Source organism: Papio anubis, chromosome 2 (genome assembly GCF_008728515.1).
Source record: "Papio anubis isolate 15944 chromosome 2, Panubis1.0, whole genome shotgun sequence".
NCBI lineage: Eukaryota > Metazoa > Chordata > Mammalia > Primates > Cercopithecidae > Papio > Papio anubis.
In genome coordinates, this window is record NC_044977.1 from 93,952,999 (window position 1) to 93,969,031 (window position 16,033).

General features: G+C 57.0%; 1 protein-coding gene across 2 annotated transcripts in view; it reads left to right on the forward strand.

The window, feature by feature from the left end:
- The window catches only part of ALS2CL (ALS2 C-terminal like), a 24,841-nt gene extending 9,499 nt beyond the window's left edge, over positions 1–15,342 (forward strand). For both annotated transcript variants that reach the window (XM_003894517.3, XM_009200949.4), the window contains exons 8-26: positions 171–229; positions 367–433; positions 884–1,080; positions 2,111–2,176; positions 2,603–2,701; positions 2,793–2,954; positions 3,659–3,770; positions 4,911–4,988; positions 5,823–5,953; positions 7,197–7,370; positions 7,482–7,578; positions 7,818–7,975; positions 8,532–8,600; positions 9,499–9,672; positions 10,873–10,915; positions 12,354–12,415; positions 12,522–12,671; positions 12,972–13,068; positions 13,491–15,342. In XM_003894517.3, the coding sequence (XP_003894566.2) occupies positions 171–229; positions 367–433; positions 884–1,080; positions 2,111–2,176; positions 2,603–2,701; positions 2,793–2,954; positions 3,659–3,770; positions 4,911–4,988; positions 5,823–5,953; positions 7,197–7,370; positions 7,482–7,578; positions 7,818–7,975; positions 8,532–8,600; positions 9,499–9,672; positions 10,873–10,915; positions 12,354–12,415; positions 12,522–12,671; positions 12,972–13,068; positions 13,491–13,571 (2,076 nt within the window). In that variant the 3' untranslated portion in view covers positions 13,572–15,342. The remainder of the gene's footprint in view (positions 1–170; positions 230–366; positions 434–883; positions 1,081–2,110; positions 2,177–2,602; positions 2,702–2,792; positions 2,955–3,658; positions 3,771–4,910; positions 4,989–5,822; positions 5,954–7,196; positions 7,371–7,481; positions 7,579–7,817; positions 7,976–8,531; positions 8,601–9,498; positions 9,673–10,872; positions 10,916–12,353; positions 12,416–12,521; positions 12,672–12,971; positions 13,069–13,490) is intronic.
- The last annotated feature ends 691 nt before the right edge of the window (positions 15,343–16,033 follow it).

Here is a 16,033-nt window from a genome sequence, read left to right on the forward strand (position 1 = left end):
TGGAGCAGCTGTCCCTGAGGTGGGGAGCAAGCCAGGAGGGAGAGGGACTCAGTGCTGGGCAGAATAGCCTCGGTGGCCATGCAGGGTTGAGCTTGGGGCAAGCCTGGGCCAGAGGGTAGGTAAGCATCTGGCCTGGGCTCCGAATGATGCCTGTGTCCGTCCTCTTCCAGGGCCACAACGTCCACACCTTTGATCTGAAGCTGGTGTGGGTGGATCCTGAGCAGGACGGGTGAGCGACCCCCTCGGCTGACACCCCAGACTTTCCCTTTACCCCCATGACACCTGCCCACACCCTGGTACTCTGGCTTGGGCCCCTCCACCTTTCTGGACAGAGCTGGGGCCTACTCGTCACCTCCATCTGTCTAGGTGCACATTTCACCTCCTCACGCCTGAAGAACAGTTCTCCTTTTGTGCCAAGGACTCCCAGGGCCAGGTGAGTGTGGGTGAGCTGCGAACTGCGGGAGTGGGGTCACAGGACAGGGTAGGAAGAGGGCAGAAGTGTGCAACCCTGCAGGGCCCCACAGGAGTGCTGGTGAGTGTCTGGCAGGCCTCTGGGGACCTGGTGAGAGGAAATTGGGGTCAGGCATTAGAATGCCAAAAAGAACAGGGTATTTTTCTTTCTAAAGACAGAATTGGGTCCTGTGTTGATCCCTGCCCTGAGGTCTTGTTTGTCCTCTGGGCAGGCCCTGCAACTGCAGAGGAGGATCTCAGGCTGGGTGGGGGCCCCAGAGGGCAGCAGGGAGCAGTTGAAGGGCCCCCCACGTGACAAAACGGAGTGGGGGTGGAGGGTGGAGGGGTGGTACCTGGAGCTACCCCAGAAGGCTTCTTGGAGGGAAAGCCTCCAGCAGCAGTGATCTCTTCCCCGTGTTCCCCCTCCCACCAGGCAGTCTGGCAGTGGAAGGTGACCCAGGCTGTTCGCCAGGTCCTGCGTGGGAAGAAGGACTTCCCTGTGCTGGGGGCTGGCCTGGAGCCCTCCCAGCCTCCTGCCTGCCGCTGTGCAGAATATACCTTCCGCGCAGAGGGCCGGCTTTGCCAGGCCACCTATGAGGGCGAGTGGTGCAGGGCCCGGCCCCATGGCAAGTGAGTGGCTGGAGCTCTGGGTGGCAAGGTGGGGCTCTGTGGGGGCGGGGGCAGAGAGCAGCACACAAACCTAACTGTCTCAGGACATGCACCAGGAGCAGTTACTCTCTGTGGACAGTCAATTCTCAGACTGCCTCGTAAGTCGCCTCAGACTAGGCCTGGCCCAGAGACGGTCTGTGCCAAATAAAGTCTTGATGGTGACACTAGAGGACAAGGGGCAGCAACCATGCCCTGGCCTTAGAGCCTGCAGGTGCCATTCCATTCTTAGGAGGGTGGGAGAACAATTCTCACATCCGTACCGGATTGTCTGGTGGTGGTGAAATGGCTTGCACACATTCTATCGCCGTCGGTCCTCATAAAGACGCTCTGTATGGAGTGCTTTTACGCATTTCATACGTACAGACACTGAGGCCCGGTGATGGGCATGACCTGCCCAAGGTCTCAGGCAAATGATGGGGTGAGTCGGCCTCATTCACAGGTCTGTGTGACCCCATAGACAGGCAAGCCTTTACAGAGCATGTGGTCCCACCCCATGCCACAGTTGGGAAAACAGACCCAGAGAGCAGAAGGGACTCACAAGGCTACACTCTCAAGCACCTCTGCTAGTTTCTAATACCCTGCCTCCTTTCAGAAAGGGCTCGAGACGACTTATGAACAGAGGGACAGAAAAAACACAGAAATGGGGAGAAGGATGGTAGAAACCCCACTGACTAGCATTAAACTTGAGCTTGATGCTTAGCTCTGAGCTTCCTGTTGGTCAAGGGAAAAAGGGAACCTAGATGTCTCCAGGGCTTTCCCTATGGGATGTGGTGAGTGTGCCCCATGAGGCTGCTGGTACAGTTGGGCCAGGAGTAGAAAAGGGCTAAAGGGGCTTTCTGCAGGGGATGTTTGGAGCTCAGACAAGAGAGCTGGGTTGGTGCAGAGAGCCCAGTCCAAGGGAAGAGAAAGGGAGGGTGTCTGAGAAAGTAGGTGGCTGAGGTTGCTGAGGGATGGGTGGGCCTGAGGCTCGTGAACCTCCACTATGTTCCAGGGGAACCCTGAAATGGCCGGATGGGCGGAATCACGTGGGGAATTTCTGCCAGGGCCTGGAGCATGGGTAAGGCTGGCTGGGGCTGCTGCTGGGAGGCTTGTGGTGGGGGGGGAGTGCTTTCCTCCCCTGCTGTGGTCGCCAGCCCGTCCCCATCCTGAATTCCCAAACCTCAAGCAGGAACTTAGAGACAATCTGGTCCGGCCTGCCTCACTGTACAAAAGGGGAACCGAGGGCCTGAATGGGGGCCCGTCTGAGCTCGAGGTCATGAGGGAGTGGTACAGGCCAAAAGGTGCTCTATGGTGCCCGGGGACAGGCTGAAGGGAGGGGTCCTGACAGGGGCCCTTTGAAGAACAGGAAGACTGAGGGTCTCTGAGAGTCTCCCTATTGTCCGGAAGGCTCCTTGGGGGCCGGGATGCTCCTGGGTGGCATGGAGTAGGCGTGATGGGCGTCTCAGGTCAGGGCTGATCCCCATCCCCACAACCATGCTGTCAGCTTCGGCATCCGCCTGCTGCCGCAGGCCTCTGAGGACAGGTTCGACTGTTACAAGTGCCACTGGCGAGAAGGCAGCATGTGTGGCTACGGCATCTGTGAGTAAGTGACCCTGGCTGGGGGCTCGTGGGATGGGCCCATCCTCTGGGCCGAGCTCCATGAGGCAGAGTTCGCTGTTGATGGCCCTCCCCAGGTACAGCACCGATGAGGTGTACAAGGGCTACTTCCAGGAGGGCCTGCGGCACGGATTTGGGGTCCTTGAGAGTGGTCCGCAGGCCCCCCAGCCCTTCAGGTACACGGGCCATTGGGAGAGGGGCCAGAGGAGCGGCTATGGCATCGAGGAAGATGGTGACAGGTGAGTGCCCTGCAGCTCCCACTCCCAGGGCGGAGGGATGGACAGGGCCCTCACAGACCAGATTGTTGCAGGACACAGGCTCCTGTTTGTCCTCCGCTATGTATCTCTTAAGCTCCTCACTTCCCCTCCAGTCCCTCGGTTGCCACGGAGGCTCAGGCTGAGGGAATCCTGGTCACGCTGACTGCAGGGTCACCCCCGCCCCTCACCCCTCCTCATGGTGTTGGACAGGCATTTCTGACCCCCTGCTCTGTCACGTCTAAAAACTGCAGCCCTTGCTGGCTCTCTGGGCTGTGTGATAAAGCCCTGGATCCTTGGCCTGGCAATCACGGCCTTGCCTGCTTCTCTAACCTCACCCCAGCTGCGTCTCCTAGGCACCCCTCCAGCCTTTCTGGACCACTGAAGTCCCCACGTATCCATCACATGCTCCTGCCTCCATGGCTTTGCATACACTCCTATTCCACCTGTCCTTCCTGCCGCCTCCACAGAGAAGCCTCCTAGATGCCCTTCCCAGGCTGCCTGCCTCCCTCCTCTACCCTCTGTTCCTCTTGGGGGTCCTGACCCCTCTGACCTTGTGTCTGTTGAGTGGATTCAGGTGATGTCACTGCCCCTTATCTGCACTCCCTGCCGCCCCGTGCCAGCAGAGTGCCCAGGAGGTGCATGGGAATGAGTCTGATCCAACTCTGGCCACATTCCTCTCCCTGCAGAGGCGAGCGCTACATCGGCATGTGGCAGGCTGGTCAGCGCCATGGCCCGGGGGTCGTGGTCACCCAGGCAGGTGTCTGCTACCAGGGCACCTTCCAGGCAGACAAGACGGTGGTGAGCAGAGTGTGTCCTGGGCTACCCCTCTCTTTGCACCCCACTCCCGCTGGGGGCCCTGAGGCTGAGCTGAGGCTTTTCAGGGAGGGATGGGAAAGGGGGCTGTGTTCCTGGGTGCTGGAGGGAGCCAGAACCTGGGCAGGAAGCCAGCTCTACCACCCCCCTCCCCTGGCCCTGGCCAGTCCCTGCTCTGCCTGACCTTGGTTTCCCCATCAGCAACTCCGGTTAAGAATACTTACCATAGACTCAATGAACTAGCAAGAATCGAGTGCTTACTCGTGATGATGCATTAGCTGACATTCATAGAGTCCTAACTTGACACCTGGCTCTGGGCTAAGTTCCCACCCTGATCCTGTGGGATCCTCCCAAGAGCCCTGCAGGTTGATGTCATTATTATCCCCAGTGTGTCCCTAGTGAATGACAAATGAGAGGCTCAGAGGGATCAGAGGACCTGCTCCATGTCACCTTCACTGAGTGGCAGAGCTGACACTCACACCCTGGTCTGCTGAGCTTCGCCGCCGAGCCTGGGACTCCCACGTTTGCCTCACCCATACCCTTCCAGGTGCTTGGGGAATGTGGGGCTCTGGCTGATGGCTGCTCTTGTTATTACGGTCTGTTGGTTTGTTTATGCTCTACTTCATTCTCGAAAGGATTGAAGGAGGCCTTCGAGGAAAGAGGAAGAAAAGGGAAGAATAAGTATGCAAAATAGATTTGGAAATAAGCTGAACACTAATTGTATCCCTTTCGGCTCTGAGCTTCCTAGCAGCCCATGGGGCAAGGGAGCCTGGTCAGCTCTGCCATTCCCAGGGCCAGTGACAAGCAGGGAAGCAGGAATGTTTCAGAGAAAGCCCCACATTTCTTGAGCTCCCAAGGGCTTCCTGAAGAAGCCACTGGGGTGAGGAACCAGGGTAGAGGGTGTCATTTGGGGAAATACATGGATGGGGTCCATGGGGCTGGTGCTCAGCAGGCCAAAGGCTAGAGTCCTAATTAGGTACAGTCCCGTGGGGCATGATGAGGCTCAGGGCCCCTCTCCCCATGTGTAAGGGCACACCTCCCTTCTTTTGCCATCTGTCTCCACCCTGAGTTTCCTGGCCCTTCCTCACCTACCGTTTCTACCCTCCCTGGCTTCCTCTCCCCAAGGGTCCAGGCATCCTCCTCTCTGAAGACGACTCCCTGTATGAGGGCACCTTCACCAGGGACCTGACCCTCATGGGGAAGGTGAGGACCACCGAGGCCCCGCTCCACACCCTGCCAAGGCTTTGGCTGGGGTCTGTAATCTCCCCACTCGGACTCAGGGCTGGGGGTACAGGCAGATGGGGGAGCAGGCAGGGGAAGGCCTGTCACACCTCCCTGAGAGCCAAGGGGTGAGCACAGTGACTGCACCCTGCCACAGAGTTGCAATTGATTCTGGAGTGAGGTGAGAGGGGACCAGTGGCCTTGCCTGCTATCCAGAGGGTACCAGTGGTCTCCTGGCTGTGTCCCCCTGTACCCTCCTAGTTCAGAATACATGCCCTCCACCAGCACCAGTGACTGGAGCAGCTGTCCCTGGAGGCACTGGCCTTCATTGTGTGCCTCCCTGAGTGGACCCAGGAGAAGGCAGTGTGTCCCCACTGGGGCCTTTGGAAATGTAGGGGTTGTTTTGGTTTCATAATGACTGGAGCAAAGGGGTGGAGATTGGGTTGCTACGAATGGCACAGCCCCATGCGGTGAGACACCTCCCTCCTCAGGTGTTGCCTGTCCCTGGGCTTACTCCCACCCCAGCCCCTCAGTGGTGGTCTCCCCACTCTTGGCTTCCCTTCTCCATCCCTCTCCTCTTCCTACCTCAGAGGCAAGCGAGCCCCTGAGACGTGGGCACAGCTGTTGGTGTGGGGGCTCTGGCAGGCGTAGAGGATTATGAACCCCTCAGTGTGGGGCAGCTTGAATGGATGGCTGGAAGCCTGCTCCTCAGTCTTTAGCGTCTCTGACACTGATGGACAGGCATGCGGCCTGTCATGATTGACTGGAAGGGTAACTGGGCAGACAGACATCCCTGCTCCTTCTCCTGACTCCCAGGGCAAGGTCACCTTCCCCAATGGCTTCACCTTGGAGGGCTCGTTTGGCAGTGGGGCAGGGAGAGGACTGCACACACAGGGTGTGCTGGACACAGCTGCCCTCCCACCAGACCCGAGCAGCACCTGCAAGAGGTGAGTGCCTGGCCCCTGTGGCTCTGGGCCTATCTGGGGATATGTCTGTGTTTCTACCCCAAGGACTCACGTCTCATCAGAGGGGCCTTTTTGCACCCCCCTCTTAGCACTCGAGAGAGTCCAGAGACCGCAGGGTGTACAACTCCAGTCAGAGACTCTTGGAATCAGGGGCTGTGTGGATATAATGCTGTACACCGCAAAACTGTAGGAAAAATATTATTTGTAGGCTTTGCTTAGGTCCTGCTTTTTTTTTTTTTTTTTTTTGTCTTGAAAGAATACAATACGGTTTACAAACCAAACATACAGGAAAAAAAATATAGAAAATAAGAGCATGTGTTAACCTTAAAAGAAAGGGATAGGCAGACATGTTCTACAGCATTTACAACTGATCATTAAGCCTGGCTCTGAGTTTCCTGGCAGCCAAGGTAAAGAAGGAAACTTGCTAAGTGGAATCACAGGCATTATCAAGGAGTATTTGAGAGGAGGATAGATTTCTTTTCCTCTAGGGACAGAGTTCCTTCTTGGAAAACGGTCGCTATTGTTGCGTCTATTGAGGAAGACTCAGTATTGCACAGAGGAAGGAATCTGTGTGGGTGGCAGTTCTAATGAGAAGTGGTCCCAGGCAGCATTTCAGATGTAGGGAGGGAGTATAGTTGACTACTTGGCCCGCTGTCCCTGCATGCTGCTTCTCCCTGACAGCAGGAGCTGGGAGTGGACAGCAATCCCTAGGGGCAGGCTCCAGCCCAGGTGTGGGTGTGGGCTGCGTGTAGCCTACAAGCATGACACTGGAGTGCAGGGCTCCATTAGACACATGCAGCCAGGCCCCAGCCTGTTGGCCAAGGTGGGATCAACGGTAGGAAGGAACTGGCTGTAAGGGAGGGCAGAGAGGGATGTCTTGGAGGGGAATCCCAGACTTTGGGCACTGGTCTGTCTTGGGCCAAGACCCACTCTCTGGCTTGGCCTTCAGATCTGTGCACCTTTCTGTCTCCATCTTTCCAGGATTCCAAATGCTTCTGTGTCTCTTCTGGTCGCAGGGTAGATTCTCTCTGTCCCTTTCTCTGCTGCTCTTCCTCCTGGAGCTGTGGAGGTCAGCCCCCTCTGCATGGTTCAATCCATCCACCCTTCCTGGGGCTTGATCCTGGGCCAGGCTGGTACCCCACCCCTCCAAGGGCCTGGGCAGAGTCCTGCCTACCTTAGCTCCATCTCTCCCTGCCCCATCACCCACCCTCCATCCCCATCACAGGCAGCTGGGCGTGGGTGCCCTCCCTGTGGAAAGCCGCTGGCAGGGAGTCTACAGGCCCTTCCGGGACTTTGTGTGTGCTGGCTGCCCCAGGGACCTGCAGGAGGCCCTGCTGGGCTTCGACGTGCAGAGCTCCAGGGAGCTGCGCAGGTCTCAGGATTACCTGTGCTGCGAGAGGTGAGGCCGGGCTGTGTGCACATGCACAGGTCAGGGTGGGCTGGGGAGGGCTTCCTGCGGGGAGGGAGCTGGGCGCAAGTGTGGGTAAGGGACGCTGTGTGTGGTGCCCAGGACCCACCCCGAGGACAGTGTGGGCAGTATGGAAGACATCCTGGAGGAGCTGCTACAGCACCGGGAACCCAAGGCCCTGCAGCCATACCTCAGGAAGGTGAGAACCCTGCCAGGGTGGCCAAGGGGGTGACATTCTCACTGCCCCTGGTGGGGAAGGGCTCCAATTTTTCATAGCAGGGTGCTGACTGAAGGGGACAGGCCTGTGGGTCCCTTGTCCTCAGAGGGCCTCGGTGTTCCCATCTATGAGATAGGAGAAGTGTCGGGAGGCTGGTGTGGGCATGCCGTGCTCCAGACCCTGGCACTTAGTCTCTCTCCATTGTCTACGCACTGGCCCAGGCTCTGAGCAACTCACTGCACCCTCTGGGAAAGCTGCTCCGGACACTGATGCTAACCTTCCAGGCTACCTACGCGGGTGTCGGGGCCAACAAGCACCTGCAGGAGCTGGCCCAGGAGGAGGTGAAGCAGCATGCCCGCGAACTCTGGGCTGCCTACAGGTGAGCTCGGTGGCACATGGGACAGCCACTGCCCTGTGACACCAGTCTGCCCTTTCCAGGCATCAGTTCTGCCTTGAATCTGGGAGGAATGTCAGGTGTCTGATTCAACAACAAACCAGACCCTTGGTCAGTGTGCAGCTGCTGAGCAAAGGGGTTAGAGGGTGCAGCAAAGGCCCAGCTGCAGCCCACAGCTAGAGTCCAAGTCCCAGCCAGGCCCTGGGCTGACTCTGACCCTGGGCACTCTCACCCCACTGTAGGCTGAGCTTGACCCTAGACTTAGAACACACCTGCAGTCCCAGGCTGGGCTGTGACCCCATGAAACACTGCAAATAGAAGCCTTAGATGCTATAGTTCCTTCTGCTGCTGGGGTTCCAGGCTTCTCAGGCTACCATCCTGGAGCTCCAACCTTCTAACTTCTGTGGTTTGAGAGGATGAACCCTACAGGCCGTGTCCACAGTTCTGAGACGCTGCCTGCTCTTGCCTTTGTTGACTGGCAGTGGAGCTCCAGTTTTGTGGGAGGTGGCAGCCACACCATTTCTCTCTCCTTGGCTCACAGGGGTCTGCTTCGAGTTGCCTTACAGCGCAAGGGCCAGGCCCTGGAGGAAGATGAAGACACAGAGACAAGGTGACTGGCCCAGGCCTCCTTGGGGCCTGCCGAGTCCAGGGAGGCCTCATGCGTCTGCTCCTAGGACCTCCCTTGGGGAAAGAGGTGCTTCTGGGGAAGTGCTGGGCATTCACTCTATTGACCAAGCACTCTGCATTGATCGTTTGTGGATTAGAATGACCCATGACCTCTGTTCTGTGAGGAACCAGAGGGAGGGGGCACTGTTACAATACACTGAATGCATCTTTATTCTAAATGTATGATCCCAATCTCATCTTTCCCATGCAGAGGGTGAGTAGCTCCCCGAGGCACCCTCTTCTCCCTGCACACAGATGGGGAAACCAAGGGCTGGTAGGGATGAGTCTGAGGTTATATAGGAGTTAGGTGGGTCATTAAATCTGTCTCCCCCTATCCCTGGAGCAAACCTTACAATTTGCCTTTAGGTTCCAGACCTGAAGATGTTCCTGATCAGAGAGGCCTTCCTGTCACTGCATTGCAGGAGCGGGGAGATGGGGTTAGACATTAGGGAGAACTCCCCGCCTGGAGTCCTAGCACAGCAAACCAGGAGGTGGAACTGAATCAGCCTGGAATGGCTGCTGAGAGCTTGGCTGCAAGTTGCTGGCCCACCTGGGGCCCTGGTTTTGCTTTCAGTCAAATGGGGATCAAACTCCTGTCCCACCTGCCGTCTTGGTTGTCAAAGTCAAAGGAGGGAATGAAGTTATGAATTGAATTGGGCAAATCATGGCTGAGAACAGGCTTGGAAAAGGTTTTCTGGGGAGGAGGAGGCTGGAGGCTGGAGAGGAGGCTAGAGGCCGGGACACTGTTTGTTGTGGAACTAGGAGCTCTTTGAGAGGTGACTCCTAGTAGTAATCCTAGACCCCACCTTGATCATCCCAACCTGTTCCGGTCTCCCCATCAGAGACCTCCAGGTACATGGATTGGTGCTGCCCCTCATGCTGCCCAGCTTCTACTCAGAGCTCTTCACGCTCTACCTGCTGCTTCATGAGCGGGAGGACAGCTTCTACAGCCAGGGCATCGCCAACCTGAGCCTCTTTCCCGATACCCAACTGCTGGAGTTCCTGGATGTGCAGAAGTAAGCCTTCCCTCCCCCTGTGCCATGTTAGCCAGGACTCTGGCATAGCAGATGACACAGACTCGACTCAGATTGTCTTCAACCTAAAGGTGGGGCTGGGGTTGATAGGTTCATGTACCCACCAAGTTCTAAGCTTATGCATTCAGCTGTGGCTGGATCTAGGTGTTCAACTGAACGACAGAGGGAAGCACTTTCCATTTCTCTCTGTTGGTCCTTCTCAGGCTGCCCCTTGTGGTGACAAACACCATAAGCACCAACCTCTCAAGGTTCATACCCTCCCAGCTCCACTCCCAGAGTCCCCACAGAGGAGCTGGCATTGCCTTCCAACAGCTTCCACAGAGCCCCTGAAGTCCCTTGCTGGCTCAGCTTGGGTCTTGAGCCCACCCCTGAATGCCAGCCGTGATTGACCAGGCCTGCCTGAATATCCACTGCTGAGGCTGGGGCAAGATCACCTGCTCTGAGCACTTGGGCTGAGAGTAGGGGAGAGGAGGTCCCTCAGGGGAAACCGAAGACTGCTCTGGGTGCAAGTCGGGAGGTGTTTACCACACTCCAGGGCCTCCCTTCCACCCTCAGTCTCCAAAACGTCCTTTCTCTTCAGTGTCCCATCTATCCATTGATGCCACAAGTGACCCCACTGTCCCCATTAGAGGGCACGGGCACTCTCTCTGCTCCCACATCCAGGTCTCCTTTGTTACACAGGGATGGTGCTTCCCACCCACCCTGAAATCTCTGTTTCTTCCTCTATCTTGGTGACTGTGTCCTGCATCTGACCAGCCACCAGCCTAGAGACCTGGCTGCCAGTGCTTCCCAAGCGTGCCCCACCTCCCTTACCGCCTCAGTGTCGCTTCCCCACACCAGCCTCCAGCTCTGCCGTGTGAGGGCTGCATCCCCCTGCTCACAGCCCTGTGCTGGCTCAGCAGAGCCTCCTGGATGGAGTGCAGTCTCTTCAGCCCTCCCTCTCTGCTGGTCACCATGACCTGGCTCATACAAGCCTCTGGGCCACCCTTACCTCCCCGGAGCTTCTGGAGCGCTGCCTTGTCCAGGAATCCTTCCATCCTTCCCATGACCTGAGCTGACCTCCTTCCCCTTTCTAGGACCCAGCTCTGCTGGGGGACACAGTGGCACAGGGAATTTGCCCTCTGACCTCACATTCTGCCCCTTGTCCAGGCAAAGCTTCCTGTCTCACTTTTTCGATTTCAGGCACCTGTGGCCCCTCAAGGACCTCACGCTGACGAGCAATCAGGTGAGAGGGAGGCCAGAATCCCAAGCCAGGGGCCCCCAGAGGTCCTGCAGCCTTTGAGGAGCCCCTTGCCTCATGATTGCTGGGCGGAGGCTGCAGAGGAGCTGGGGAGGGGCAGGGTGGGTTGGGAGGAGACACCGTCATTCTGACTTCCCAGTGTGGTGGAGGTAAGCTGTTGGCTTATAACCACCGGGCTCAAACATAGGTTTTTACCTGGCTGTGTGACCGTGTGCAAGAGGCTCGTGCACTGTGCCTCAGTTGCCTCATCAGTAAAAGGGAGCCAACACTAGAACAACTTCCAAATTCTTAATTAATTAATTACTTTATTTATGTTTCGAGAAAAAGTCTCACTTTGTCGCCCAGGTTAGAATGCAGTGGTGTGATCTTGGCTCACTGCAACCTCTGCCTCCTGGGTTTAAGTGATTATCCTGCCTCAGCCTCCTGAGTAGCTGGGATTACAGGTGTCTGCCAGGTGCCCACTACCATGCCCAGCTAATTTTTATATTTTTAGTAGAGACAGGGTTTCATCATGTTGGCCAGGCTGGTCTCAAACTCCTGACCTCAAGTGATCTGCCTGCCTCGGCCTCCCAAAGTGCTGGGATTACAGGTGTGAGCCACAGCACCTGGCCTTTATTTATTTATCTTTTGAGATGGAGTCTTGCTCTGTCATCCAGGCTGGAGTGCAGTGGCACAATCTCGGCTCACTGCAACCTCTGCTTCCCAGGTAGAAGTGATTCTCCTGCCTCAGCCCCCCGAGTAGCTGGGATTACAGACACGTGCCACCACGCCTGGCTAATTTTTATATTTTTGGTAGAGACAGGATTTCAGCATGTTGGCCAGGCTTGTCTCAAACTCCTGACCTCAGGTGATCCGCCCGCCTCGGCCTCCCAAAGTGGTGGGATTACAGGCGTGAGCCACGACACTTGGCCAGAACCACCTCAAAATTGTTGTGAGGGTGAAGTGGGCACATAAGGCAGCTGTTTTCAAAATTTGTCTGCCAGGCTGGCAGCATCAGGATCATCTGGGAACCTGTTAGGAAAGCAGATTCTTGGACCTGCCTCAGACCTACGGAGTCAGAAGCGCAGGGAGTGGGTCCAGGAACCTGTGTTTCACCAAGCCCTTGGGTTTGAGAACCATCAACATAGGCACTCAGAACTGGGCGGCACCCAGCGGCCAGTGCCTGTTATGATTATTATCTTCTTATCCATTTGGATCCTCCCAACCTCCTGGAGACTATTCCCCCCTGTTTTATGGTTGCACAAACTGAAGCCCATAGTGGAGCTGTGATCTGGCCTGGGTCACTCAGGCCTCAGGGTGGGGCTGCACTAAAGCTGGCAGTGAAGGGGAGGGTGGCAGGGGACTCAGGCCCGGCCCTGGGAAGGAGGGGATGTCAGAGCTGGGGGGCCATGGCCTCATCCAGCCCACTCCCTCCACCATGCAGAGGTACTCCCTGGTCAGGGACAAGTGTTTCCTGTCAGCCACCGAGTGCCTGCAGAAGATCATGTGAGTGTGAGCCGTAGTGGGTTGGGGATCTGGAGGCAGAGTGTGGGGTGCTCCTGGTTGGGACTGAACCAAGGTCCTTGACCTGGAGCCAGCTACCCTGCTGCAGGACCACGGTGGACCCACGGGAGAAGCTGGAGGTGCTGGAGAGGACATACGGGGAAATTGAGGGCACGGTGTCGCGGGTGCTGGGCCGGGAGTACAAGCTGCCCATGGACGACCTGCTGCCGCTTCTCATCTATGTGGTGTCGCGCGCCCGGTGAAGCAGACAGGCTGGGAACTGGGGGTGCAGGGCAGGGGCAGGGTCCTACCCCCACCATGATATCCTCTGATACCTCTGAACCCCAGGGTTTATGGATGCAGCTTCTCTCAGTACAGATGGGGAAGCTAAGGCCCAGAAAAGGGAGGGTCCCAGCCAGGGTGCTGGGGTGCTAGAGGCGGAGTGAGAACCACGCCCCAGATGTCCAGCCATCCCAGCCAGGGCTCCTTCCCCAGCTGCCTGTCCATGACAACCCTCTTCTTGTCTCCCTCGATCTCTTGGTGGGACGGTATTCTCCAGAATTCAGCACCTGGGAGCCGAGATCCACCTGATCCGTGACATGATGGACCCTAACCACACAGGAGGCCTGTATGACTTCCTGCTCACGGCCTTGGAGGTGAGGCACAGGGGCTGTGGGCCGAGGTGGAAATGCCCTGGCCCTGGGGCAGACCCTTTTCCCTTCCCAGACATCATGGCACCATCGTGGGAGGGAGCTCAAATTCACAGCTCATGTGCGACTCTGCGAAGGGTCCTCACAGTGTCCCTGATCCTGCTCTTATTAAAGGAGCCAGGGAGGGGTCCCACAGTGCATCCCAGCCCTGGGGACCCTGCGGCCATGATTGCTCCAGGCTGCGTTCCCAAGTGCAGTGGGAGAGGAAGGGCCCCATTTTCCTCGCAGACCGTGGCTGAGGGCTGAGTTGGAGACACGCCTCCTCTGGGTTGGGAGGTGGGTGCACATAGCTATTGGGCCCTAGATCCTGTGCATGTGGTTGGGATCAGGCAGGTCAGCTGGCCCCAGCCTTGCCTCTCTCCTGCCAGTCCTGTTATGAGCACATCCAGAAAGAAGACATGAGGCTGCACCGCTTACCTGGCCACTGGCACTCCAGGGAGCTCTGGTAGCTTGGCCTTTCCTGGACAGACTGCAGAGCTGAGCAGGGCATTGCTGGCCCATCCCTCGTTACCCAAGGCAAAGGGCAGGACAGGCCCTTGGAAGTAGCTCTTGGAGGAGATGAGTATTTTGTTTTGCACAGGAAGATGCTGCTGCTGCCCTGACTGGGATGAGGGTGAGGGGTGATGGGTGTGGCCCTGGACGTGGTGGTTTTCCCTTGGCCACTAGCCCGTCTCCAAAGACCCCTAAATCTGCAGCATGGTGCTGCAGGGGTGAAGAGCCCCTGGCTTCTCTTAGCTTGAGCCTTTATCCCAAGTTGCAGAGCCTCTCTGGGCCTCAGTGCTGCCATCTGTAAATGGTGGAGTGAGTACGCTGTAAAGGACCTTCCATCCATTTTGCTGAATTCCAGAGTCCTTTCGGAAGACTGACTTCAGTCTGCTGGGCTGTCCTGACCTCTGGCAGGCTCTAAGCCTCGCTGGGTATGCAGTCAACAAGGTGGGCCTGGAGGTCCGTGAACTGCAGGCCGTGTACCCATGACATAAACGGCGGCACTGGAGCAAGCTGGGGCAGGGGGTGGGCAAACTCTCACTGCCAGCACGCCCCAAGTGGCCTGTGAATCATTCACCTGTGACCTCTGTGGGCCTGTAGGGGGACAGCAGGGGCACATGACATCTGCCTGGGCCCTGACCAATAAACCCTCAGACCCTGCTGTGGTTGGGGAGCAGGGGTACCTTTGGGAGGTGAGGACTTTATTTAAACAGCGGTTCTAGTGTGGGACCAAGAGTGGCAGCAGCTGGGTCTTGGGGCAGCTTCATTCCTGTTGGGCCTCAGTTTCTCTTCCCCACATTGAGGGACTTGTGCCGGGTGACATGCAGGGTCTCCCTCTGCTCTAACAGGATATGCATGATGACAGGCAGTGTGATGTGTTCTGAAAGGGTCCAGGGCAAAGCACAGGGGGAGGGTGGATTTGTGTAGGGTGCAGCTCTGGAGAAGAAGCTGGATCATTCCTGGTCCCACTCCCTAGGCCCTGAGCAAGTCAGGCTCCTGGCTCTGGTTGTGGCTCCCCCAAATGAAGTACTGACCTCAGCCTATGAGGGGAGGGTTGAGGGAGGCTCTGGAAAGTCCAGCCACACCTGAGTCCCCAGCAGTAGCCTTGGGGCAAAGGGCACCCACAGAATCCCAGAGATGATGTCAGAAGTGGGCAGAGAGAGCCTGGTGCCTCTGCCACCACCTCCCCAGGAAGGAGGGAGAGCCTTTCTCTGGCTGATTCCACTAAATGTGCCAGCCCAAATGCAGGGCACGGGCTCTGGTTCTGCCAGGAGCCTGCAACACTCCCAGGAAGGGGATGGAACTGCGGAAGAGCGAGGACGTGCAGGGTGCACAGGCACTCATGCTTACTGGGACTGGGCAGCTCACTAGGATTCTATCCTTTCCAACCGGCATCAGCCAGCTCTTGTCCCCTGACAAGTGAGGACAGCCTGACCCTGCCCTCAAATGCAACCTGCCCTGAGTTCATGGGATGCTGATGGAACCCCACCATACTTGCCTGCCTCCTTTGAGATTTGCGAGCCCTTGCTGCAGTTCAGATTCAACAAGGCCCTCTGGCTACCCTCTCACTAGGCCTCACCCAACACCGGTGGAACTGGAGCCTCTGGCTGGGCACAGTGGCTCACTTTGGGAGGCTGAGGCAGGAAGATTGCTGGAACCTGAGAGTTCAAGACCAGCCTGGGCAATATAGTGAGACCTTGTCTCTACAAAAATAAAATAAAATAATTAGCTGGGTGTGTTGGTGTGTGCCTGTGGTCCCAGCTACTCAGTAGGCTGAGGTGGGAAGATCCCAGAGCCTGGAAGGTCGAAGTTGCAGTGAGCCGAGATCGCACCACTGCACTCAATCCTGGGTGACAAAATGAGACCCTGCCTCAAAAATAAAAATAAAAATAAAAATAAAAATAAATAAATAAATAAGAGCCTCTGGACAGAGCCTTGGGGGCTAAAGTGTTTTAAAAGGGTCCTGGAAGAGTCCAAGGGCAGACAGGGCTCTATCAGACCCTTACAACAAAACTCACAGAGCAGGCAGGCAGGAGTCCTTCCTGTAGGTGAGCCTGACTACTGCAGTGAGTGCTTCATGTACAGAAGACCCGCCCAGTCCATACTCCAGGGGTGACCTCTCCCAGCTGCTGCAAGAGCACCTGGCTGCCCAGAGAGCACGTTGGTGCCCAGTCTCTGGATGGTAGGGTTGGCCAGCAAGGACCCTAGCACCTCAGTGATCTCACTGATGTTCAGAGCAGCCTGGCAGGGCCCAGCTCTGGTCCCTCCACCATTCCAGTTCCCACCTCCTTCCCAGGATGAGGAGTCTCTCCTCAGTCATGATCTTGAGGAAGTGTAAGATTCTTCCTAATCAATCCCAAATGGCACTTCACAGTCACCTGGGACAGGGTGGAGCGAGGCCCAGGGAGACACGACACTTCACAAT